Source organism: Culex quinquefasciatus, chromosome 2 (assembly GCF_015732765.1).
Source record: "Culex quinquefasciatus strain JHB chromosome 2, VPISU_Cqui_1.0_pri_paternal, whole genome shotgun sequence".
Lineage (NCBI taxonomy): Eukaryota > Metazoa > Arthropoda > Insecta > Diptera > Culicidae > Culex > Culex quinquefasciatus.
Window position 1 is genome coordinate 97,992,152 of NC_051862.1, and position 21,019 is coordinate 98,013,170.

At 36.9% G+C, this 21,019-nt stretch overlaps 2 protein-coding genes across 7 annotated transcripts in view; one reads left to right on the forward strand and one right to left on the reverse strand.

Annotated features, from left to right (window-relative positions):
- Window positions 1–12,859, forward strand: part of LOC119767002 (glycine-rich protein 23-like) — a 71,427-nt gene extending 58,568 nt beyond the window's left edge. Inside the window, exons 3-5 of one of the 2 annotated variants that reach the window (XM_038254120.1) lie at window positions 6,614–6,854; window positions 11,980–12,087; window positions 12,172–12,859. In XM_038254120.1, coding sequence (XP_038110048.1) covers window positions 6,614–6,854; window positions 11,980–12,087; window positions 12,172–12,754 — 932 coding nt within the window. In that variant the 3' untranslated portion in view covers window positions 12,755–12,859. The remainder of the gene's footprint in view (window positions 1–6,613; window positions 6,855–11,979; window positions 12,088–12,171) is intronic. The other variant, XM_038254121.1, reaches the window with a different exon arrangement.
- The window catches only part of LOC6044622, a 226,162-nt gene that overhangs the window by 179,328 nt on the left and 25,815 nt on the right, over window positions 1–21,019 (reverse strand). For all 5 annotated transcript variants that reach the window (XM_038254067.1, XM_038254066.1, XM_038254065.1 and 2 more), the window contains 2 exons: window positions 13,209–13,328; window positions 12,879–13,005 (listed from right to left, as the gene is read on the reverse strand). In XM_038254067.1, coding sequence (XP_038109995.1) covers window positions 12,879–13,005; window positions 13,209–13,328 — 247 coding nt within the window. The remainder of the gene's footprint in view (window positions 1–12,878; window positions 13,006–13,208; window positions 13,329–21,019) is intronic.

Consider the following 21,019-nt stretch of genomic DNA (forward strand, 5'->3'; position numbering starts at 1 on the left):
ACAGGCAATTTGATGGCAGAATTTTGCTGCTCCGAATAAAATAGTCTTGAAATGCAGTTTGTTGTTATAAAAGTACTACTTTTGCTAGTGAAATAGTAAGAGAATGTAAATAAACCAGAAAAGATGCATTTTGTTTGCTATTGACAAATTATTACAAAAGTGCTCTTTGTTTTTTGTTTTTTGTTTTTTGTTTTTTGTTTTTTGTTTTTTGCTTTTTTTGTTTTTTGTTTTTTGTTTTTTGTTTTTTGTTTTTAGTTTTTTGTTTTTTGTTTTTTGTTTTTTGTTTTTTGTTTTTTGTTTTTTGTTTTTTGTTTTTTGTTTTTTGTTTTTTGTTTTTTGTTTTTGTTTTTTGTTTTTGTTTTTTGTTTTTGTTTTTTGTTTTTGTTTTTGTTTTTGTTTTTTGTTTTTGTTTTTGTTTTTGTTTTTTGTTTTTTGTTTTTGTTTTTTTTTTTGTTTGTTTTTGTTTTTGTTTTTTGTTTTTGTTTTTGTTTTTGTTTTTGTTTTTTGTTTTTGTTTTTTGTTTTTGTTTTTTGTTTTTTGTTTTTGTTTTTGTTTTTGTTTTTTGTTTTTGTTTTTTGTTTTTGTTTTTTGTTTTTTGTTTTTTGTTTTTTGTTTTTTGTTTTTTGTTTTTTGTTTTTTGTTTTTTGTTTTTTGTTTTTTGTTTTTTGTTTTTTGTTTTTTGTTTTAAGCTGGAAACTGAAGCCTGGCTGCTTTGACGTTTGTGATGAATGATAATAAATTACAAGAAGAATGTTCCATTCGCATGCTTGGATGCGCTACGGTTTGATTAGATTATGGTGAACAGTGTGATTTAATTTCCTTCATTTGATTTTTTTTTTCTTTTCCTAGAGTATTTTATGATCTATGAAATGCTGTCTAAAGAAAACCACACTTTTGTAATCTCATATTCTCATCTTATTTCTCCTCTTCAGTAATGTTCAAAGGTTGTTATTGTTTCATGGTGTTATCATCGTAAATCCATTTTAAATTGTTAATATATTGACGTCACTTTGAAGTCAATCAAACAATTGATCTGACCACCAACTGCTAGATCATACTGAAGCAATAGTACTGAAAACACAAGTGAAAGCTGTACGAACGTCCAGCATGACTGTACTTTTCCCACAACAGGAAAGCCAATGCTTTTGAAGGGTTGTTTAGTTGGGTTTCTTCATGTTTTCCAAGAAAGCACCAGGGGTGTCGGTCTGCGGTGCAGTGGAGTTGTGAGTAGCTCGTAATGTTTAGAATTTGTACGAACATCGAGGTATGCATATTACAACTTACAGTCTAAATGGAAGTGTGTTTGTTCAGATTAATGGTGCCTGCGTACATCTGGTAATGTAATACTTGCAATTTCCATCCTGGTGCCTTGTACTTGGTACTTCTGAAGAGAGAGAGGGGAGTTAGATATAGAGGATGCACTCATGTGCCAGAAGCATCTTCCAATTCACACATATTTTCACATCGACGAAAGCGATTACAAGGCTGCCACTCAGTAAAAGCAACTGATTTATGCATGTCTAGGGATTTAGAAAACATACACATATCTGAACACGATAATACAAGGAGAAGATTTGCTTGCAGCTACACTAATCTAGAGTGTGTGCTGTGGACTTTGGTCATGTTCTTTTGCATGCTAGAAATTAAACGAAAAGTGGCCTTAGATCGCTTCAATAAAATATAAGACGTTGATTGATATTTTAATTGTTTCTGGCACGACGAAGCATGACAGATTAGAGGAATCACTTAGTTCTTCTTGGAAAAGTGACTTCAACCGATATTTCTGTCTTTGTCCTTGTTGTCGGGAATGTTGTCCACACCAAAGGACAAAGAAATTGTTAGTGCCACAATCAGATGATCTGACAAATGCAGACGGAATCCCTGACAGCACAATTATCCGCTGCTGGATTAAAATCGTAAATTTATATTTCGCTTAATTAAAAATAATGAAATCTTATCTTGACACCCATTCATAGGACGAACCACTCACAGAAAGGAACACGGCCAGGCCAGAGCATTTTTTTAATGTGTACCCATCGGAAAAGTCCCCGAGACACAAGACAAGGAGAAGCGATAGTATATTTAGTAACTGGCAAACCGAACTGAACTCTATACTACACAGTTGAAAAATATAAGGTTGAATGATTTTCAAACTTCTTTGATCTTGAAAAGTTTAATACATCTGTAAAACTTAATATAAAAAATGCCTATTTTAGCTTAGACTTCAAATGCATTTTTTTTGTTGCTGTGTAGAAATCTTCCATGAAAAGAAAGCAAAAATTTAAGAAGCTAATAACAACCCCAGCACCAGGGATCACCCCATGGCAGGTCATTAAGCGATGACCGAGGTGTTGTGGCCAGGGAGGGTGGGTGAAAAACGCGCGGGAAAAATTGAAACGTTGTTATCTCGGCGAGGGGCGCCGGATAGATTTATCTTTCTTCTGGCGAAAGTGACACTTTCTTTGCGAAGCAGAAGAAGCTCGGTTGAAGCCCCCGAATGGAGTGTAAATTTGCTTGACGGTAAAGTTCAGTTTGCACGCGGCAAATTGACTTTGCGAGAGATTGGGTGCGCGTCCGTCAAGAATTGGATGATGAATAATTGAGACCATGGTGCTGGAAGGCGATTTCTACCTCTGGGGATAATAGAAATATTTTTTGATAATTAATCACACTGTATTTCAATTTTTGGTCTTTTGAAATTTGTTTATGATATTTTAACAAAACAAACAAAGAAAACATCATCAATAGTATTAAATTTTACGTGAAGCTCGCCTTACCAAACCCTTCCTACAAGCTGCGTACACCTTTACAACATTAAATTCTTGGAAAATCACAACAAAACAGCACTCGCCTCCGAAAGGGTTACCGTTTTGCTGTGCTGGATTTTCATATAATATTCGCAAGATGTATGATATCTAATTTCTTTGGCACATCGTGATACATGGGTGCCACATTTCTCTTAACGCTGGCTGCCGCTGTCTGTTTGATGTGGTTGCCTACTTTGTATGATGAAAGCACTTCCTTCAATTTGTAAACCCAGCTCGAAGATTGGAAGCTGTATGAGCTTTTCGCTCTGCTCTATTCGCTCAATACTAGATAGAGTTTGGGTGATACTATAGGGTGATGAATTGTTATGTTGGCATGCGACTAGCGAGTATTTAGGTTTACTTCCAGCCTGGAAATAGAAGCCGTTCAATACCCTGTTTGATAACTAGTGTGGTCTTCTTTTGAACTGAAATTTTCTTGTAATATTATGACTGTCTTACAAAAAAAAATAACTGAATAAATATTTACAGGTGGTCAATATTGAGACTTTTGTAAAATAGTGTGGAAAATTGATTGTCGTGATAAATTTTTACCCTTTAAATATTTTTTTTGTATTTATTCATGTGAGTTGCTCCATCTTGCATTTTGCTTGAAGCTTGTCTAAACATGTTAGGCTATCTCCACAAAAATTTTCATCGAAAAAAAACATTACTTAACTTAAAAATGAATTAATCTCATAGAAATGACGTGTATTTGTTTTCTATTGAAAACCCGTCTAATTTTCAACAAGTTCTTCTCTGACCTGTTTTGAGATACGGCAATATCTAAATTACGATGTAAAACAATGTTTCAAAAATACTTTTACCCTTCTCAAATGTAATTCTGGATTCTGATTCCATACACCCAAAGTTAAAGAACGAGGGGATAGTCCTCACGAAAAGAAACGTGAGGAAAGTGCTATTTTGCGAGAGTGCAGTCCTCTCGCGTGTTCATTCGTTCATTGAAACAGTTCATCCTATTGAGTGGCTTATATGGACAAATGACCGCCACTTAGTCACTGAACCATGGTGCCCCATACGGCAAAGGCACGGTTCAATATGCCGAAGGTTTTGGGGTCGAGTCTCGGTACCGGTACTTTTTTTTTGATAGATGAACTTTTTTTGAAGATGAACCCATGAGTAAAGTACTCTCGGTAGTTTCGGGATTTATCCTCTCAGTCCGCACACAGTACCATTTTACTACCAAATCGTGCTCTTTATCCTCTCGTATGCCGATGTCCAGTTCTGGGTGTATATTTACACAAAATTCCTATTTTTGGCTAAAATTGTCTGTATAAAGCTTTGTCCAAGATAATAAATAAGTTGGAAATCCCATTCAAATCTTATCAAAATATTAAATTACACTTAATTATTAAAATAATCCGCAAGACGATTGTCTCCATTTAGTTTTCCAGCTGTCCATACAAAAATTATGTATAAAAATTCAAAAATCTGTATCTTTGAAGGAATTTTTTGATGGATTTGGATTTTCGGCAAAGTTGTAGGTATTGGTAAGGACTACACTGAAGAAAAATATACGGTAAATTTTTTTTGGTGATTTATAATTTAACTTTTTGTCACTAAAACTTGGTTTGCAAAAAACACTATGAATACAAAGAGACGAGTTGTTCCTTTTAATTCCGCTATATATTTTTAATATCTTGACAGATCGTATTTTGTCTACTGCTTGCAGACTTCATCAGTGTTCTGTTCTCGACTGAAGGTTCATCGCTGGTGTATCTGTATTTGTAGTTAGTGTAGGTACTACCTCCACACCACAAAAAAACACTATTATTTATATGTTTTATGGGACATCAAATGCCAACGTTTCAGAAATTTCCAGGTTGTGTAAAAAATCTTTGAACGAGTTATGAATTTTTAAATAAATACAGATTTTTTTCCAAAAATTTGAAATATTGGTCGCTAAAATTTGTCAACTTGATTTTTCGATGTAAAATCAAAAATTACATGAGAGAAATTTCGATAAAGTACAACGTTTTTAAGTAATAGCCATTTTTAGATATCTTTTTTGAAAATAGTCGCAGTTTTAATTTTTTTTAAAATTAGTTCACATGTTTTCCCACTTTTGAAAAATTTTTTTTTTGAAAAGCTGAGAAATAGGAGACATAACATATCCGGCCTCGATACTCTTCAAGGGTGTTCCCCTCAGGAACTGGGAAAGATTTACTTTACTTTTTGAGATTCTTATTGAAAATTTAATGCTCTACAACTTTGTAGAACACACCAAAGCCGTAAAGCTCGATCCTGACAAGTTATTAGCGATTTAAAAAAGTCATTTTTGTATGAAAAACATTTTTTTCATCAATTTTAGGCTCGGGTATCAATGGGTTAATCTCAACCAATTGCGCTCAAAATTTGCACAGATGCTTAAAATAACCCAAAAAAACAATTTTTGCTTGTGGAGCAGAGGGTCATTTTTTCTGGGCAACCTATTATCCATACATACAACTTGGCCGAAGACACCAAATCGATTCAAAAATTCCTTCAAAAGATACAGATTTTTGAATTTTCACATATCATTTTTGTATGGACAGCTTCCAAATTTGTATGGAAAATTATATGGCCAAACTAATGATGCGAATTAAAAAATACAAAAATTCAAATTAGAAAAAATCGATTTCGTAGAGAACTGCTCTTTTAATTAATCTTACATTTTCGCAAAAGCCTTTAATATTTTTTTTTTGAATTTTGTCTTTGAAAGTAATATCAATATTTATTTAAGTAAAATGCACCAATAAATTTCAAAAAATTATGCAATTTTAGTTTCAAAAGTCTTTTATTTAAAGTACTTTTCTTTAACTTAAGGTTGTTGACAAACAGCTTCTGTCAACAAAAAAACCGTCCAAAATTCAGATGCCGATATCTCAAAAACTATTTAACAAACTTTTTGATTTTTCGAGTGATTTTTTTTTTCAATATCACCTCTTACATTTTAAATGGTCCTAATTGAGTGTTTTTAACGGATAATTGATGTGATAAGAATGTATAAAAAAAAGTGGAGAAATTCGTTGAGAACTTCAATTTTTGAGTTCCTTCCGTAGTCCTCAATAACTCGCCAAAGTTTCTGTTAGATTTATCCAGCCTTAATATGATGCAAAGAAATTTAATTTTGTATGAGATTTTTAATGGATTCATTATATCGATGCCTCTGGGCTCTCCTGTATCGATTTATAGAAATATGGAAAATGGGATCGTGTTAGGTTGCTCAAGAAGGTAATCTACATCACCGAAGAAACTATGGTCCAAATATACTGCTAATTTGGTACAGCGTCTTAAAATCTGGTAAAAAACGTGATTTTTGCATTAAAAAACAAAAAGAATCATAAAAATTAATTGAATCAATCAATTCACCGCGAAAAAAAGACTTTTTGAAGTTCTGTACAGTGGAATTTTACAATAATTCTCAGTTTTTGTCAGAACGTCAAAAAGCGACTTGTGACAAGATCACGTCAATTTGGTAATCTTAAAAGATTATCAGTCATTTTGTCGGATTATTTTGAAATTCTTCATTTTCTGATCACACTAATGGCCACCCACTAAGGGTCCTCCCCGCCTCCTTATTTGTTGTTGTCTAAGGAATGATAAAGTCATCTTTTATGTTGTGTTTTCCCATATCTATTTTTCCTTCTTTTTGTTTCATCTGCTCCACTATCACTATCTCGTTTTCCCATCAGACAAGAAATCTCGATTTCGCAATGAATAATATTCTCGTTTTACTTTCTCTCGCTCCATTCCTCTATCTATCCCAATTGTTTGGTCACGACCGCGCGCTTCTTTCCCGCTGACAGGCCACTTTTTCCAGCCCCTGGTGCTGGTGCTGGTGCTCCTGGCGGTGGCCGTATCAATCAATGCGGAAGAGAAATGGTCCTGGTCGAAGCCGAATGGCGGTGGTGGAGGAGCAGCAGCAGACCGAAGCTCGCCGGATCGAGTGCGTAGTGACGTCATCGCGTTCCAGGATACGAAACGATTCGGCAGTGACGCCGCCAACGACAGGAAATTCAATCAGCAACAGGACGTTAGGTATGAAAGGTAAGGGGGAGGGGAGGAGGGAGGTAATATACGCGATAATGTTTACCTTGCTGATAAAAGGCAATTTTTTTTACTACAAACAATAACCATGTGGCTGCGCAGAAATGGGGGTTTCTAGGTAAAAAAAAAAACATTTTGAATTATGGAGAATTGAAGATTGTAAGCATTCTTTAAATTTTATAAGCAAATCTGAGAACAAAAAAATAATTGGAAATCGATTCCTTGTTTTACCTTATTATTTTACGTTAATTAATACGCTACCTAATCTAATGATTTCTCAAATAACATTATTTTTGCCATGATTAATTTTCAAATTATTTGTTTCTGCCATGGATGCAATTTTTAAACCTAGTTATTTTTATTTTGATTTGAACTTAATACCGAATCTATTTATCCGAAACAGAGAAAGTTCAAACAATCCACTTCTATCAGTCAATAGTTCACATATATGTTCGAGGGATTGTAAATTTTCAAAAATAATCCAAATAATCACCAGATTCTATGTTTTATTCTAAATTACTATAATCAATAAAAATTGCGCTTCAAAGGCATATCATATGTGACTTAATGTGTAACAAACTTGCTACACATTCTGGCGTTTAAACACTGTAAATGTTTTACAAAAACCAGCAAATTTTTCTTGACATTCAAGGAAACCATCAAAATCGTCAAAGATAAGAAGTAAATTCACGTTATGGAGAAATTTTTCAGAGGATCAATAAAAAGATTGCAAAATATGTAGATATAAAAAAAAGACTTTTATAAGAAGGCATTTCTTCAATGTTTTGGAATTTTAAAGTATTTTTTTTAATAAATTTTCAAATTTGTTTAGTATATGTTATATGTTGGCAAATGTTCATAAAAGCAAGAAAACATTTTCAATCAGGCGAAAAACCAACTTTTTAAACCTAATTTAAATACTATACAATTTTGATTATTGTTGTATAGACAGATTGAACTCCACTAAGGTAAGATACATTTACTTTAAGTTTCTATTTTTTAATTTTAAAAAAATTGAGAAAAAAATAAAGCAAAGTAATTATGTAATTTAAATAGTGAATTCAATTACAGAACAAACATAAAATAAATACGTGAGGGTAATTCTCCGCCATCTACCACGAAATCGTAAAAAAGTTTGCCGAGCTCGATTCCATTGAAACTTTGCCCTACATGGCAATTTTATGAAGTGTATTTTAAAGCACTGCACAGTGGGCGAAATGGAACCCAAAATCGGACTTAATTGAACGCGGCTGGTTCCCTGGTATGAAAAATAGTGTTTCTTATGTAAAAAAAATCCGGGAAATCGATTGGTGATTGTTTCATCCACCGCACGAAACGGCAAAGGGTCCATTTTGCCCCAAATGCCCATTTTTTTACATTTTTTCTTGAAAATCGGTCTGTATTTAGAGCGGAGGCTTTAAGCGGCCATCCAAAATGCACTTAACATATGTGAAAATGTCCCAGGAATCCAGTAAAAATAACCACTTGCACCGCAAAAATCATCTAGGGTCCATTTAACCCAAAAGTTTAACAAATTTATGTTGATAAAAATAAAAATTATGTAAAAGGCAGTTTATTCTGCGTTTGGGAAATTGGGCCAAAACTGATTCTTCAATCTTTTTATTTAGTTTAATTCCTATTTCAAAATAAATGTGTTTAACTATCAAGTGCAAATCGTCATTCTTATGTCAAATTGTCTGATCTTTACGAAAAAAATATTTTCAGATTTGTAAAATCTGACCTAACATTTGAAAATGGCCAAAAATGCTTTTATAGCGGAATTTGGGTTAAATGGACCCTACACCCAGAACTGGGTATCGGCTTACGAGAGGATTAAGAGCACGATTCGGTAGTAAAATGGTACTGTGTGCGAACGGAGAGGATAAATCCCGAAATTACCGAGAGTACTTTACTCATGGTTCATCTTCAAAAAAAGTTCATCTATCAAAAAAAAAAAAGTACCGGTACCGAGACTCGAACCCAAGACCTTCGGCATATTGAACCGTGCCTTTACCGTATGGGCCACCGCAGTTCGGTGACAAAGTGGCGGTCATGTGTCCATATAAGCCACTCAATAGGATGAACTGTTCCAATGAACGAATGAACACGCGAGAGGACTATACTCTCGCAAAATAGCACTTTCCTCACGTTTCTTTTCGTGAGGACTATCCTCTCGTTCTTTAACTTTGGGTGTAGATGATTTTTGCGGTGCAAGTGGTTATTTTTACTGGATTCCTGGGACATTTTCACATAAGTTAAGTGCATTTTGGATGGCCGCTTAAAGCCTCCGCTCTAAATACAGACCGATTTTCAAGAAAAAATGTAAAAAATGGGCAATTGGGGCAAAATGGACCCTTTGCCGTTTCGTGCGGTGGATGAAACCATCACCAATCGATTTCCCGGATTTTTTTACATAAGAAACACTATTTTTCATACCAGGGAACCAGCCGCGTTCAATTAAGTCCGATTTTGGGTTCCATTTCGCCCACTGTGCACTGGACAGGGCACAAAAAACGTCCAAAGGATCATTATTATTCAAATTTTGCTGAACTTTCCGAAAAAAGAAGAAATCTAAGGGACACAATTGAGTTTTAGGGGTGAAAACTATGAAAAACAGGCTAAAAATTGTCAAAATCATCACAATAAAAAAACGATACAATCTGTTAACTTGTAAATAGAATAGGGTAGAGTAGTCATCAATGAGACACGGGGAACAATGATAAAATGGCTCTCACAAGTCGTAGTTTCAACCAATCAGGCTCATATTTGGGGGAAAGGTGTGTCTACTGGATACACGTCTGCCATTATAGTGGCTTTTGTTATAGACGCTTCCTTGAAAAGTTATTCATAAATGTTTGATTCTGGGGTGTAAAAGTAAATTATGGACAAAAATTACTTTTTCGCTCGTAGGCTGCCATTAACACCAAAACTAATATTTCTTCAAATTTCTTTCGACGTTCCATAGGGATTGAGTTGGGCTACAATGTCCTTCCATTAGGTTTGGCCAAAATTTAGAATATATCCAGTATCCAGGACTGTCTCATTGTTCCCCACTCATTTCAGCACATAGGTAACAATGAGACACTTTGATTTTTCTTCATTAAACTTTTCAAAATCTATGGAAATCTTTCAAAACATGAATTAAAAGTGATTTTTGGCATATTTATTGAGTTTTAACTTCATTTAGCCAAAAATACGAAGTTATTTGGTATAAATATACGGATTTTACAAAATTTAAATACTTTTTAGTATAACTTTTGTTAATTGAAGTTTCATGTTGGCAAAATTGCTCTAAAATGTTCAAGGCAAATTACCTGCAATGGAACAATACAAAAACATGATGTTTTACTAGAAAAATCTTGATTTTCGTAGTGTGTCTCATTGTTCCCCAGCTGTCTCATTGTTCCTGCCAAGTGCGTCTACAATGAGACAGTTGAATAACTCTGGCTGTAGATGTCGGATCGATCTCATATTTTGGTCAATGTTAGAACACATTAAAAGAAAGAAAATGCAATAAAAGCTCATTAAAACATGCTGATGAAAAAATGAGAAAAATCTTTGAAAGTTGAAAACCAAAAGTGTCTCATTGATGACTACCCTACCCTACACGTAAACCGCTTATGTTTTGCATCATTTTTTTTTTGTTTGCTCTACAACTTTGTAGAATATTGTTAAACTTTAACCTCTTTTCACCCAGAGCAAAATCGAGATTTTTTACGTTTTTCTACATTACCTGTAACTGGATCGTCCAAATTTGTTGAAATTTTGATGGTTATAAGTTAACATTCTTTATAAACAAATGAAGGTTGAAGCAAGGCGTCATCCATAAAGTATGTCACGCTCTAGGGGGGGAGGCAAGTGAGACATTGCATGTTATAAGTATAGGAAAAGCGTTACAAAGAGGGGGGGGGAGGGGGGGGGGTAAATTTTGGCTGATTTTTGCGTGACGTACACCCAAAGGAAAAATATATCTCAAAATCTGCAACATTAGATTTGTTGCAGAAAATGTCATATTTTATAACATTTTTTGCAGCAAGCTTGTAGATCATTTTTGCCCGCGTGTAAAAATTTCAGCGATCTGCAGTTCTCACCAACACATATAAAGCTGGCCCGTCCCCGAGCAACACTCCAAAGAGAAGCATATCTTGGTGCTCTTTCACTCACTTTTCATCAAGCGTCCATGGCGCGGTGGTAGCGTGTTGGATCAATAACCAAGAAGTTGGTGGTTCAATACTCGTTCTGCTATGTGTTTTTTTTTGTGAAATACAATCAAAAAGCCGTCGGTAATGTCGATAATTGTCGGTAACGGGCAAAAATGTCATACTCCTATATCGCAAAAAATGCATGAGGACAGATTTCATGCAGATTCTGATATACTTTCATGCCGCCATGCATCACAATCATGCGACTGCCAGTTGGGTGTACTTTATGGATGAAGCCCAAGTTGAAAAAAAATATGTTTTCAGAGAAATTTAATTTTGAACGCAAAAATTAGTGGTGCTCTGGAATAACCATGGCGTTAGAGGGTTGAAAGGTAACCCTACAAAGTTACAAAAAACATGATTTAAAAATGATTTTTTTTGCAGATTGAATTTCCCATAAAATGACATGTCTCACGATTTTTAATAATTGAGTAACGGGATATGGCAGAGATTTTAAAACTGTTTTGCAACTTTTTTGATGAAAAATATTTTTTTTTTTCGAAATTTTGAGTAAGCTATCAAATCAGGCGACCAATTTTATACAAAAGTCTCTATGAAACAAACTGTATATCTCTTAATGGTTTCGAGCTACAAATCACTTCAAAACGTGTCTTAGTAAAAACCCAGAAAAATGAAAGGGTTGTCCATCCAAATCTCAATTTTCTCTCAAGCTTGAGAGTTTAGGTGTTAAACATGTTTTAAATTGTTTTTTTTTTTGCATTATTTTTCATAAAATTAATCAAGAGTCTGAGATTGATTAGAAAAAATATTTAACTCAAAAAACTATACCAATGAAATTAAAAAATAAATACATATAACACAAAACAATATTCTCACTGAGAATCGCTTGATGCCAATGTGAGTTCCCCTCGCAAAGCGCATTATCCTTCTTCTTCGACGCACTTATTTCCATCCACTTGCAGGTTAGCCCGTTACGAAGTCAAAGAATCTACGACGAAGCGGCCCACGCTTGGCCGCCCCCAGAATGATGAGTTTTCCGGTGAAGTCGGCAATCAACAGAGCGATTTCGGGTAAGATTACACAATGCTAGCAGTCGAGTTGGTGTTGGTGTTTGCGGAAGGATTTTTATTGTTGTTCAATTTTCCTCCGTCCAGATTCAATCAACGGTTTGGAGGGCCCGGCGGCGGACAGTTTCCGCAGACTCCGTACGGCTTCAATCCTGGCTTTGGAGGTGGAAACGTTGGATTGGGAGGTGGAAACCCTTACTATGGAGGCGGTGGAAATCCATACTTTGGGGGTGGTGGATACCCGCCTCAAGGTGGCTTTGGGGGAGGTTATGGGGGTGCAGCCAATGGAATTCTGGTAGGTCCCCAGGGACCGACGGGCATCATTGGGCGTCCTTACGGGGGCCATAATGGGGGTGGTTACCCAGGGGGCTATCCAGGAGGATTTGGAGGTAATCACGGCGGCTTGGGAGGTAATCACGTTGGAGGATTTGGACGCCCAGGGGTTGGCGGTTATCCACCTTATCCCTCGGGAGGAATTGGAGGTTACCCGGGAGCTGGAATTGGAGGATACTTTGGAGGGCAAGGCCCGTACGGACCTTCGCAATTCGGACAATTTGGTGGAGCTGGGCCCATCGGTGGTCCGTTCGGGGGAGGACCTTTCGGTCAGTTTGGCCCCCAGTTTGACCAGGCAAAGCAAGCCAACAAGAAAGTCGAGAAGAAATCCGTCTAAAATCGATTGTTGCCACGCCCGCGCGCGTTTACCCTCTTGTGATATGATAATGTTTTGTTGAAAACGATATTTATTCGAAATAAAAAGCACCCACGTTGTTAACAATCCCCTTGACTTGACTTACCGATAGTCGTGATGACAATTATTGAGTAGAACAGCGCTCCGAAAAATGTCCACTGAATCTGGTCGACGTCCTCGATGCCATCCCAACCGTCCTTTTTCATCGCACTCAGAATCTCCTTCTCGAACGACTGTAACGCATCAATAGACAGAGAGTGAAAATGGAACCAGTTCAGTGGAATGATAATTAATATCCGCACAGCCAGACAGAACCGTCGGTAAGCCACTGACCGCTCCACCAATCGGATTCTAATTAATTTCGAAAGCACTGGGACAAAAGTGGCCGCTGTTGGTCGTCGTCAAGTCGTTCCGGGGTTTCTCTGTGTGACCTTACCTGAAGATGGATGACGGCGGCTTCGGTCCAGTTGTGCTGATGCAGCACCGGCTTGTCATTAGTCATCTTCCAAATTGCGTCCGTTAGGTTCACCCGGATGGAGCTGATGCCCCGCTTCACCTGAAGCGTCCGGAAGCAACAGGTGCAGGAAAGACAGAGGGGGGTCCGGAAAGGCCATAATAGAACGAGAGAGAAAGAAAGAAATACAACGCATTCGTCAGAAATTATCCAAATAAGTCTCCGAAGAGTCGTGGCGTTCAACTTTGAATATTTGCTCAGGTTTAAGTCTGGATGGCAGGACAATTGATTTTATGTTTATGTCGTTCACAATTCTAAAAGAATGATAGTCATTTCAAAATTATATGTGTATATGTGTTAAATAATTAACCCCCATCAGCCAAAATTTTTTCGGTGATCGGATGTTCATTTTTAAAAAAACGTTAATAATCAGCTATAAGAATTCCATCCGAATGGGCTATATCCATTGAATGAACTAAACAAACTAACTTTTTTTTTTATTCATGAAATTGTTTATTAAGGTCCCCTTAGCTGTAAGTAAACTGGTTCGGACCGGGGTTTACTTGTAATTTTCATTTTAACTTAAGGCTATAGTAAATTAACAGTTTAATCAAAAGAGATAATGGCATTAAGCGCCGAGTTCTCGCTAAGTATCTTGCCGAGTTCTTTGAAGAAGGGGATCAGAGGTTCCAGCAGGGTTCTTGTTGAACCGCTCACTGCCGACAACACCGCTTCCAACAAAAGCGAAAACGGAATTCGGTTGTCTTTACCATGGTCCTTCTGAGGCACGACTGCTGCTGGGTTGGTTGGATCTTTTGGCGATGTTTTTATTGAGCTCACCCCCGGGAACGCTTTGATGAACTTTTCCGAACCTGGCTGTGGAAGGGTGCTGCTCCGAGACTTGTTGCTCTTTTTCTTTGTTCTTCTCTTCCTTTTGGAGGTTCCGCCTTTTGCGTTGATTATCAGCTCATCTTCAGTTCCGTCCTCAGGTGAATCATCCTCTTCCTCTGAAAGGACGGAAAAGGGGTTCTCGCTGCCGGCACTCGTCGTGACCGTCTTCAACATATCTGCGAATGAGCGCTTCGACCGCCTCTCCAGTTCGCGTTTCAACTTGTCCTCGCGCGTCTTGTATTTGGGACAAGAACGAACTTCGTGGGGTTGTCCTCCACAGAGCAGGCACTTATCTACCTCTTTCTGGCACTGCTCGTCCGGATGTTTCTCTCCGCATTTGCCACAGACCGTCTTGTTGCTGCAGAACGCCTTTGTATGTCCCAGCTTTTTGCAGTTAGAGCAACTCATAACGCGCGGGCGGTACATGCGCACCGGAAGGCGGAGCATGTTGTCCACCACCAGGTAGTCTGGTAGAGCTGTCCCCGCAAACGTCACTCGGTACGAGCTCGATGGGACAAAGCGTTTGGACGCGCCCTCACCTTCGGCCGTACCCATCTGTCGAACCTCGATGACCGGAATTGTTGGTAAGTTCCTCCTCTTGAAGTGGCCTACCGCCGTCAACACCTGCTGCACCGTCAGTCCATTTTCGCTCACCACGCCGTCGATCTCCACGGAACGCGCCGGAATCCAGACCCGGTATTCAATGCAGAACCGCGGATCGCAGACGATTGCGTTGGCTTCCTTCGGGTTGTTGACAGTAGCGTGGAGCTTGTTCTAGTGGAGTTTGGTGACATCCGTCACTCCGGGGTAGTGTTTCCACAGTTCCTCCGAAATCCGCATTGTCTGCAGTGGCTTGTGCTTTGGCCGAAAGAAAACCTGCCACCTCTCCCCGGGAGCATCCAGGTACTTACGCACGCGCGTGGTTGGTGGATCCGGTTTCTCCACCTCCTTGTCCGTCAACGGCTGCTTCTCCTCCTGAAACCCGTCCGGTTTCTTCCACACACTCTCCTGCATAACTTTGTTCCAGTAAAACGGCTTGCCGTCCTTGGTTTTGTGGACCGTCCAATCGCTATCCGCCTTCGCGGCCGCCGCCATGGCCGTCGGCGAAGGTAAACAAAACTCCGTCAGAAACACGCGCTAAAAACTCGAAAGACGACCGCTCACTGCAAGAGCTGACGAGAGAGTGAACAAACTCACGTTGACGAAGCCTTTTCATCAAAAAATTAAAAAAAAAAAACACATTTTTGATTGCAATTTAATTATGAAATTTTGTTTGTTATTTCTTGAATATTTTTCAAAAATCACAATTTAAAGAATGCATATCTCCGGTAACAGATTATGCATAATCTAATTTTTTTGCAAAAAAGATGTCTCGATTTTTAACATAAGAAATATAAAATTAAAAAAAAGTCTAAAAAACATTGAGATTTATTTTTCGTAGACACAAATTTCATACAAAAATTCCTTCTCAACAAAGAGATCTTGGAATATTCAAGTAATTATTTTGTTTTAGCAGCTTACAACATTGTATGGATTCTTGTATGGTGAAATTAATGATGCGAAAATGGGGATTCGCAAAGGGCAAGTTAGGGGAAATATACCCATTTTAAGCCTAATAAGAGGTCGTGTTTGAATGAAGTTGTATAATCTGGATTGTTCCATGAAATTCACTAAAACCAAGTACATCATCGAGTGGAGCAACTTTCTGTGGCATTTCTGTTTATTTTCACTTTTACTAAAAGTTATTCTATTCCTTTTACAAGCATTTAAAAAAATTATATTTACAAAAAGTATTCTAATCAATCGAGAATGGATTGGGTTACGCCCATTATCCTATTTTCAGCTTGATTCATTTTTCTTCTAGAGCTCTTTTGGGTCTGCTTAGTGCTGCCAAAATTGATGAAATTGTAACACTCACGAAAAGTAGCATTTACAGACAAAATTTTCTGGCTTCACTGGCTCTCTCCAACAAGCGCTGATGTTGGTGTGGTGGCCACTCTTTTCTTCTTTATTTGCCTTCGCTTCTCACTCGGTTTTCTTCAGCCTTCGATTGGAATGGGTCGTCAAAATTCAAGCGTCAAAAGACTTGGCGGGTTTGTTTTTTGTTGGCGCTTGCAAATTACTTACATGTTTCGGGATTATTTTTCAAGTGAGTGACTAACTCACATTCAAAAGAACAAGTTGCCGGTAGTTGGATGCAATTTTATATCTTAAGCGCTTTGAAATCGTTAGCGCAAGTGATAAGATATTGATGACGACTTTCGTAAAGCAGGTAAGCTCTCATCTTGCGTGTGTATGTGTGTGTGCCACCAAAATGTTGAGAAATGGTCTAGCAATATAGAAATTATGATCAAAAGTGCATTAAATTTGATCTTTTTGGCCAGTAAATGGAATGAATTTGCGTGCTTACTCGAGGCGGTGCTGTTGCTGGTATGTTTATAGCCCAATTAGTATTTTGGAGCTTAAACTCGTGCAAGTCCGGATTAGGACCACCCTAATACACACATACAAACACAGATCAGGTTTCAATTCTGGGTCGATAGGTAGATGGGGTGGTTTCCGAGCTTTTTATATAGAGCAATTCCAGCTCAAATCAGATTTTTTTCTGGTACTTTTGTACCCGACCCTCTCAATTTTCAATGAAACTTTGTAGACATGTTATCCTAGGCCTATATAAGCCATTTTTGTGTATATGGAGCCAAAAGTACTCGAAAATAATATTTGAGAAGGGCGTAAGGTATTTAAATATTTTAGCATTTTGTAATTTAAAAATTACTGTATCTCGAAGCCATTGCGTCATATCAAAAAGTGGTCAAAGACAAACTTGTAGGAAATTGGACGGGCTTTCTGAAAAAAATACACTGAAACAAAAATACACGCCACATCTATGAGATTTTTTGATTTTTAAGTCTGAAACTTAAATTTCAGGGTAATGTCACGATTTTTTTTCGTTCAAAATTTTTGAGGAAATAGCCTAAAATGTTTCCAAAAGACTGACGAAAAATGCAAGATGGTATGTCTCTCCTAAAAAAATACACAAATCATTTACTAAAACTGTTTTTTTAAAGTGGTCTAAACGTCAAAATTTTTAAAAACCAGTAATGGGGATCGATTCTCCAGACAATTTTACAAAAAAGTCTCCATATTGACCATAATCCTATGATACAGCGGTTTTAAAAATGAAAATGTTGAAAAAACGGGTTTTTTGAGGTTTTTGGCAATTACTATATGACAGACTTGGTTTTTCAGTCTGGTAAATATTTTTACCGGGAAGCTCGTCCAATTTCCCATAAGTTTGCCTTTGTCAGCTTTTTGATTTATATCGTTTTTATATTTACGTAATCAAATTTACTATCCTGGTTTCTACCACACTGAAAAAATGTAATTAAGCTTATATCTGTAAGCCCTTATATCCGATTGAAATGCTGTCAAAGGCAAACTTATGGGAAATTGGACGAGCTTTCCGGTAAAAATATTTACGAGACTGAAAAACCAAGTCTGTCTTAAAGAAATTGCCAAAAACCACCAAAAAACCCGTTTTTTTTCAACATTTTTATTTTTAAAACCGCTTTATCTTCCCAAGGATTGGACATAGGACAATGGTTAATATGGAGACTTTTATGTAAAATTGTCTAGAAAATCGATCCCCATTACTGGTTTTTAAAAATTTTGACGTTTAGACCACTTTTCAAAAAAAAAACAGTTTTAGAAAATAATTTTTGTAATTTTTTAGGAGAGACATACCCATCTTGCATTTTTCGTCAGTCTTTTGGTAAAATCTTAGCCTATTTCCTCAAAAATTTTGAACGAAAAAAAATCGTGACATCACCCTGAAATTTAAGTTTAAGACTTAAAAATCAAAAAATCTCATAGATGTGGCGTGTATTTTTGTTTCAATGTATTTTTTTCAGAAAGCCCATCCAATTTCCTACAAGTTTGTCTTTGACCACTTTTTGATACGACCCAACGACTTCTAGATACAGCAATTTTTAAATTACAAAATACAAAAATATTTAAATAACTTACGCCCTTCTCAATTGTTTTTATCGAGTACAATTGGCTCCATATACACAAAAATGGCTTATATAGGCCTAGGATAACATGTCTACAAAGTTTCATTGAAAATGAAGAGGGTCGGGTACAAAAGTACCAGAAAAATTCCTGATTTGAGATGGAATTGTTCTATAAAAATAGACTTTTTTGAGAAGGTTTATAGCCTTACCTAAGCGAAGAAACTCAAATCGTTTTTATTTGAATACAAACTGTATGGAGATCAATCTCTGATCAATGTATTAGGAGAGTTCGAAAAAATACTATGTTTCCAAAGCTAACATGATTTTTTTTTTAAATAATATAATTTTATTTTTATAACCCCTAAAGGTACCATGCATTTTATAAATTCAAAATAGTTTAGTAAAATAAAGTTCCCCTAATAAAGTCTACAACAACAATTAATAATAATTTATTATTAAATTCTTCTTTTTTGCTGATATTAAAATTTGATCCCAAAACATCCAACTTCATTTTCAAAGCATTTATCAAATTTAAAATTTCCCCCATTCTTCCACGTGGAACAAAGTATGATTATTTGAATGCAAAAAAGGCAGGAAGTGCACTTTTTGTCGTCATGGTTCCCCATGGGGCGCAAACTTTTTCGTCGAGTCACATTTTCCATTGGAATTTCGGGATAAATGTGGGTGGACCCGTCCCGACTGCCAACATCCGTCCCGTCGATTTACCAAATACCTTTTAAATGCGTTTCAATCGGACCGGAATGTCTGAATTTGTGACGATTGAGTTTTGAGGCATGGGCAGTTCTCTGGGGTTTCGACTATCGAAAAATAGCTATTTTTTTCAAGCCAGTTTTGTTTACATTTCTTAAATAAAAAAAAATCTCCCTGATTTTGTTACAATATATGAGAAAAGGTAATATAATCTAAATTAAAAAAAAAAACAAAAAAAATGCGGTTTTTCTGGAGAAATACTTGTGTATTAGATGCAAAGGGATCGATTGAAAGAAAAAGAAATCTAAAAAGTATCAGGAAAAAAACAGCACGAAAGCTTTTCTGCAATTGCATCACAATTCCATTTAGCTAGCCAAGCGTATCCTTAAATTGCGACTCGGTTTGTTGGCAGGAGTCTTTGGATGATGACGGCAACGGGGGTGGCTGACTTCCGAAAGTTTCTTTCTCGCTCGCTCGCTTTTTGTCACAAACGACTTTTTGGCGGTTTGGTTTGGCACATACACACACACACACACAAACCCAGAAGAAAAATCAGAAAATCGAACGAGTAGTGAGGAAAAACCAAACTCAAATATTGGACGAACAATCCCAGATTGAAAGCATCCCGGTTGGAGAATTGGATTTCCCGAAGAAGTTTTTCGCTTGTTGGTGGAAAACAATCGCAGCCTAAGTATGGGCCTCGAAAGAATATTAATTATTTCAAAACTTGACTTCTTTTCACGTACCGTGCAAATTGGTTTTGTGGGGAAGAAAATTTCTGTGCCCTCCTCGTCACCAATTGCCATCAATATTCAGGATGAAGAACGACGAAACTCATCGTCTTCCGGCAATAAGAGCTCTCGGATTCGGTTGATTGGGAAAAAAGAAGAACTCAAATTTCAGCCGTATTCATTACACAATTAAATTAACCTCGAATAAGTGAGGGGGAGCTTATTCAAAAATCCCCCGACGCAATTACAAAACTTCATACTTTGGCTTACGGTTTTACCGTAGGAGGGTGGGGTCAAAATCAGCAACGAGCAATAGACCGGCACCACGTGGCACTTGGCATGGCCACGCGGACAGTGCCCGCATAAAGTTCATTGTCAAAGTGGCTTTCCATCCCTCCCTCGCTCTCGGGCCACGTTCGTTAGAGAAGCTTTTCGCATTCAAATTAGTTTAAAGTAACGTAAAAATTATTGAAGCAAGTTCGGAGAATTTTGGCGCTAATTCCGTTACGCTTAATTGGGAACAGCGTGGAGGCGAGATGTGAGTTTAATTTCAACGATGGCAATAGAGTCATCAGCAAGTGGCGCAAAGCAGCTCAAGTTATGCAGTCTCATTTTTGAGAAAACGTTTTGTGTTTGATCTGGGTGCTGAATAGTGGTTCGCAAAACGGCCTCAATTTGGAACTGTCAAAGTGGAACCAATTTATTGATCGCCAAAAGTAGAGAGTATTGTTATCGATAATTTTTTTTGCAAGAATAATAAATGAGTGGCTTTTGAGGACCTGGAGTAGATGTAAAGAAATTTTAAGAAAGTTGAAAGCGAGATCGTTTTTTTTATAATTATGAATGGAAGTTGTTTATGGAGTCGATGCGGTTGTATCCATCCAGAAGCTGTTTTTCCGTTTGAAAACCTGCTTAGTAAAAATCTTCTCTGATTAATGGATCAGCTTCGCTAGAATTAACGATGTTTTTTCGCTGGACCAGAATGAGCTCCAGGAATCAGCCAGGGAATTTATCTGCGACATCGCAGAATGAAACTGTCTCGCAGTTCTTTGTCACCAGTAAAAAAGAAAAATCTCTTCTAAACGATCGAAACGCGACCATTTTCCAGCAAAAAATGTCTAAAACTAGACAAAGTAAAACACATACTAATGATTATAAAACAGCTCATTTGCCAGTAAGAAAAAAGTCATGCTTGTGCTTGAACAGCCTCTTATTTTGTAGATGAAAACAAAGTGGGATCATTCGAAAATCACGATACGCGTTCTCTCTATTCAACACCCAGTGTTTGATGACTTAATTTTTAAGGTTTTTGAAAACCTGCGAAATATTACGTTTATAGGTGCACAGCAACCAAAGCTGTTGCACCAAGATTTTTGATACAGACATTTTAGTATTTTCAAAAGCTACTATTTCCATAAAGGTATACAATAAAATTTGTCAATTTTTA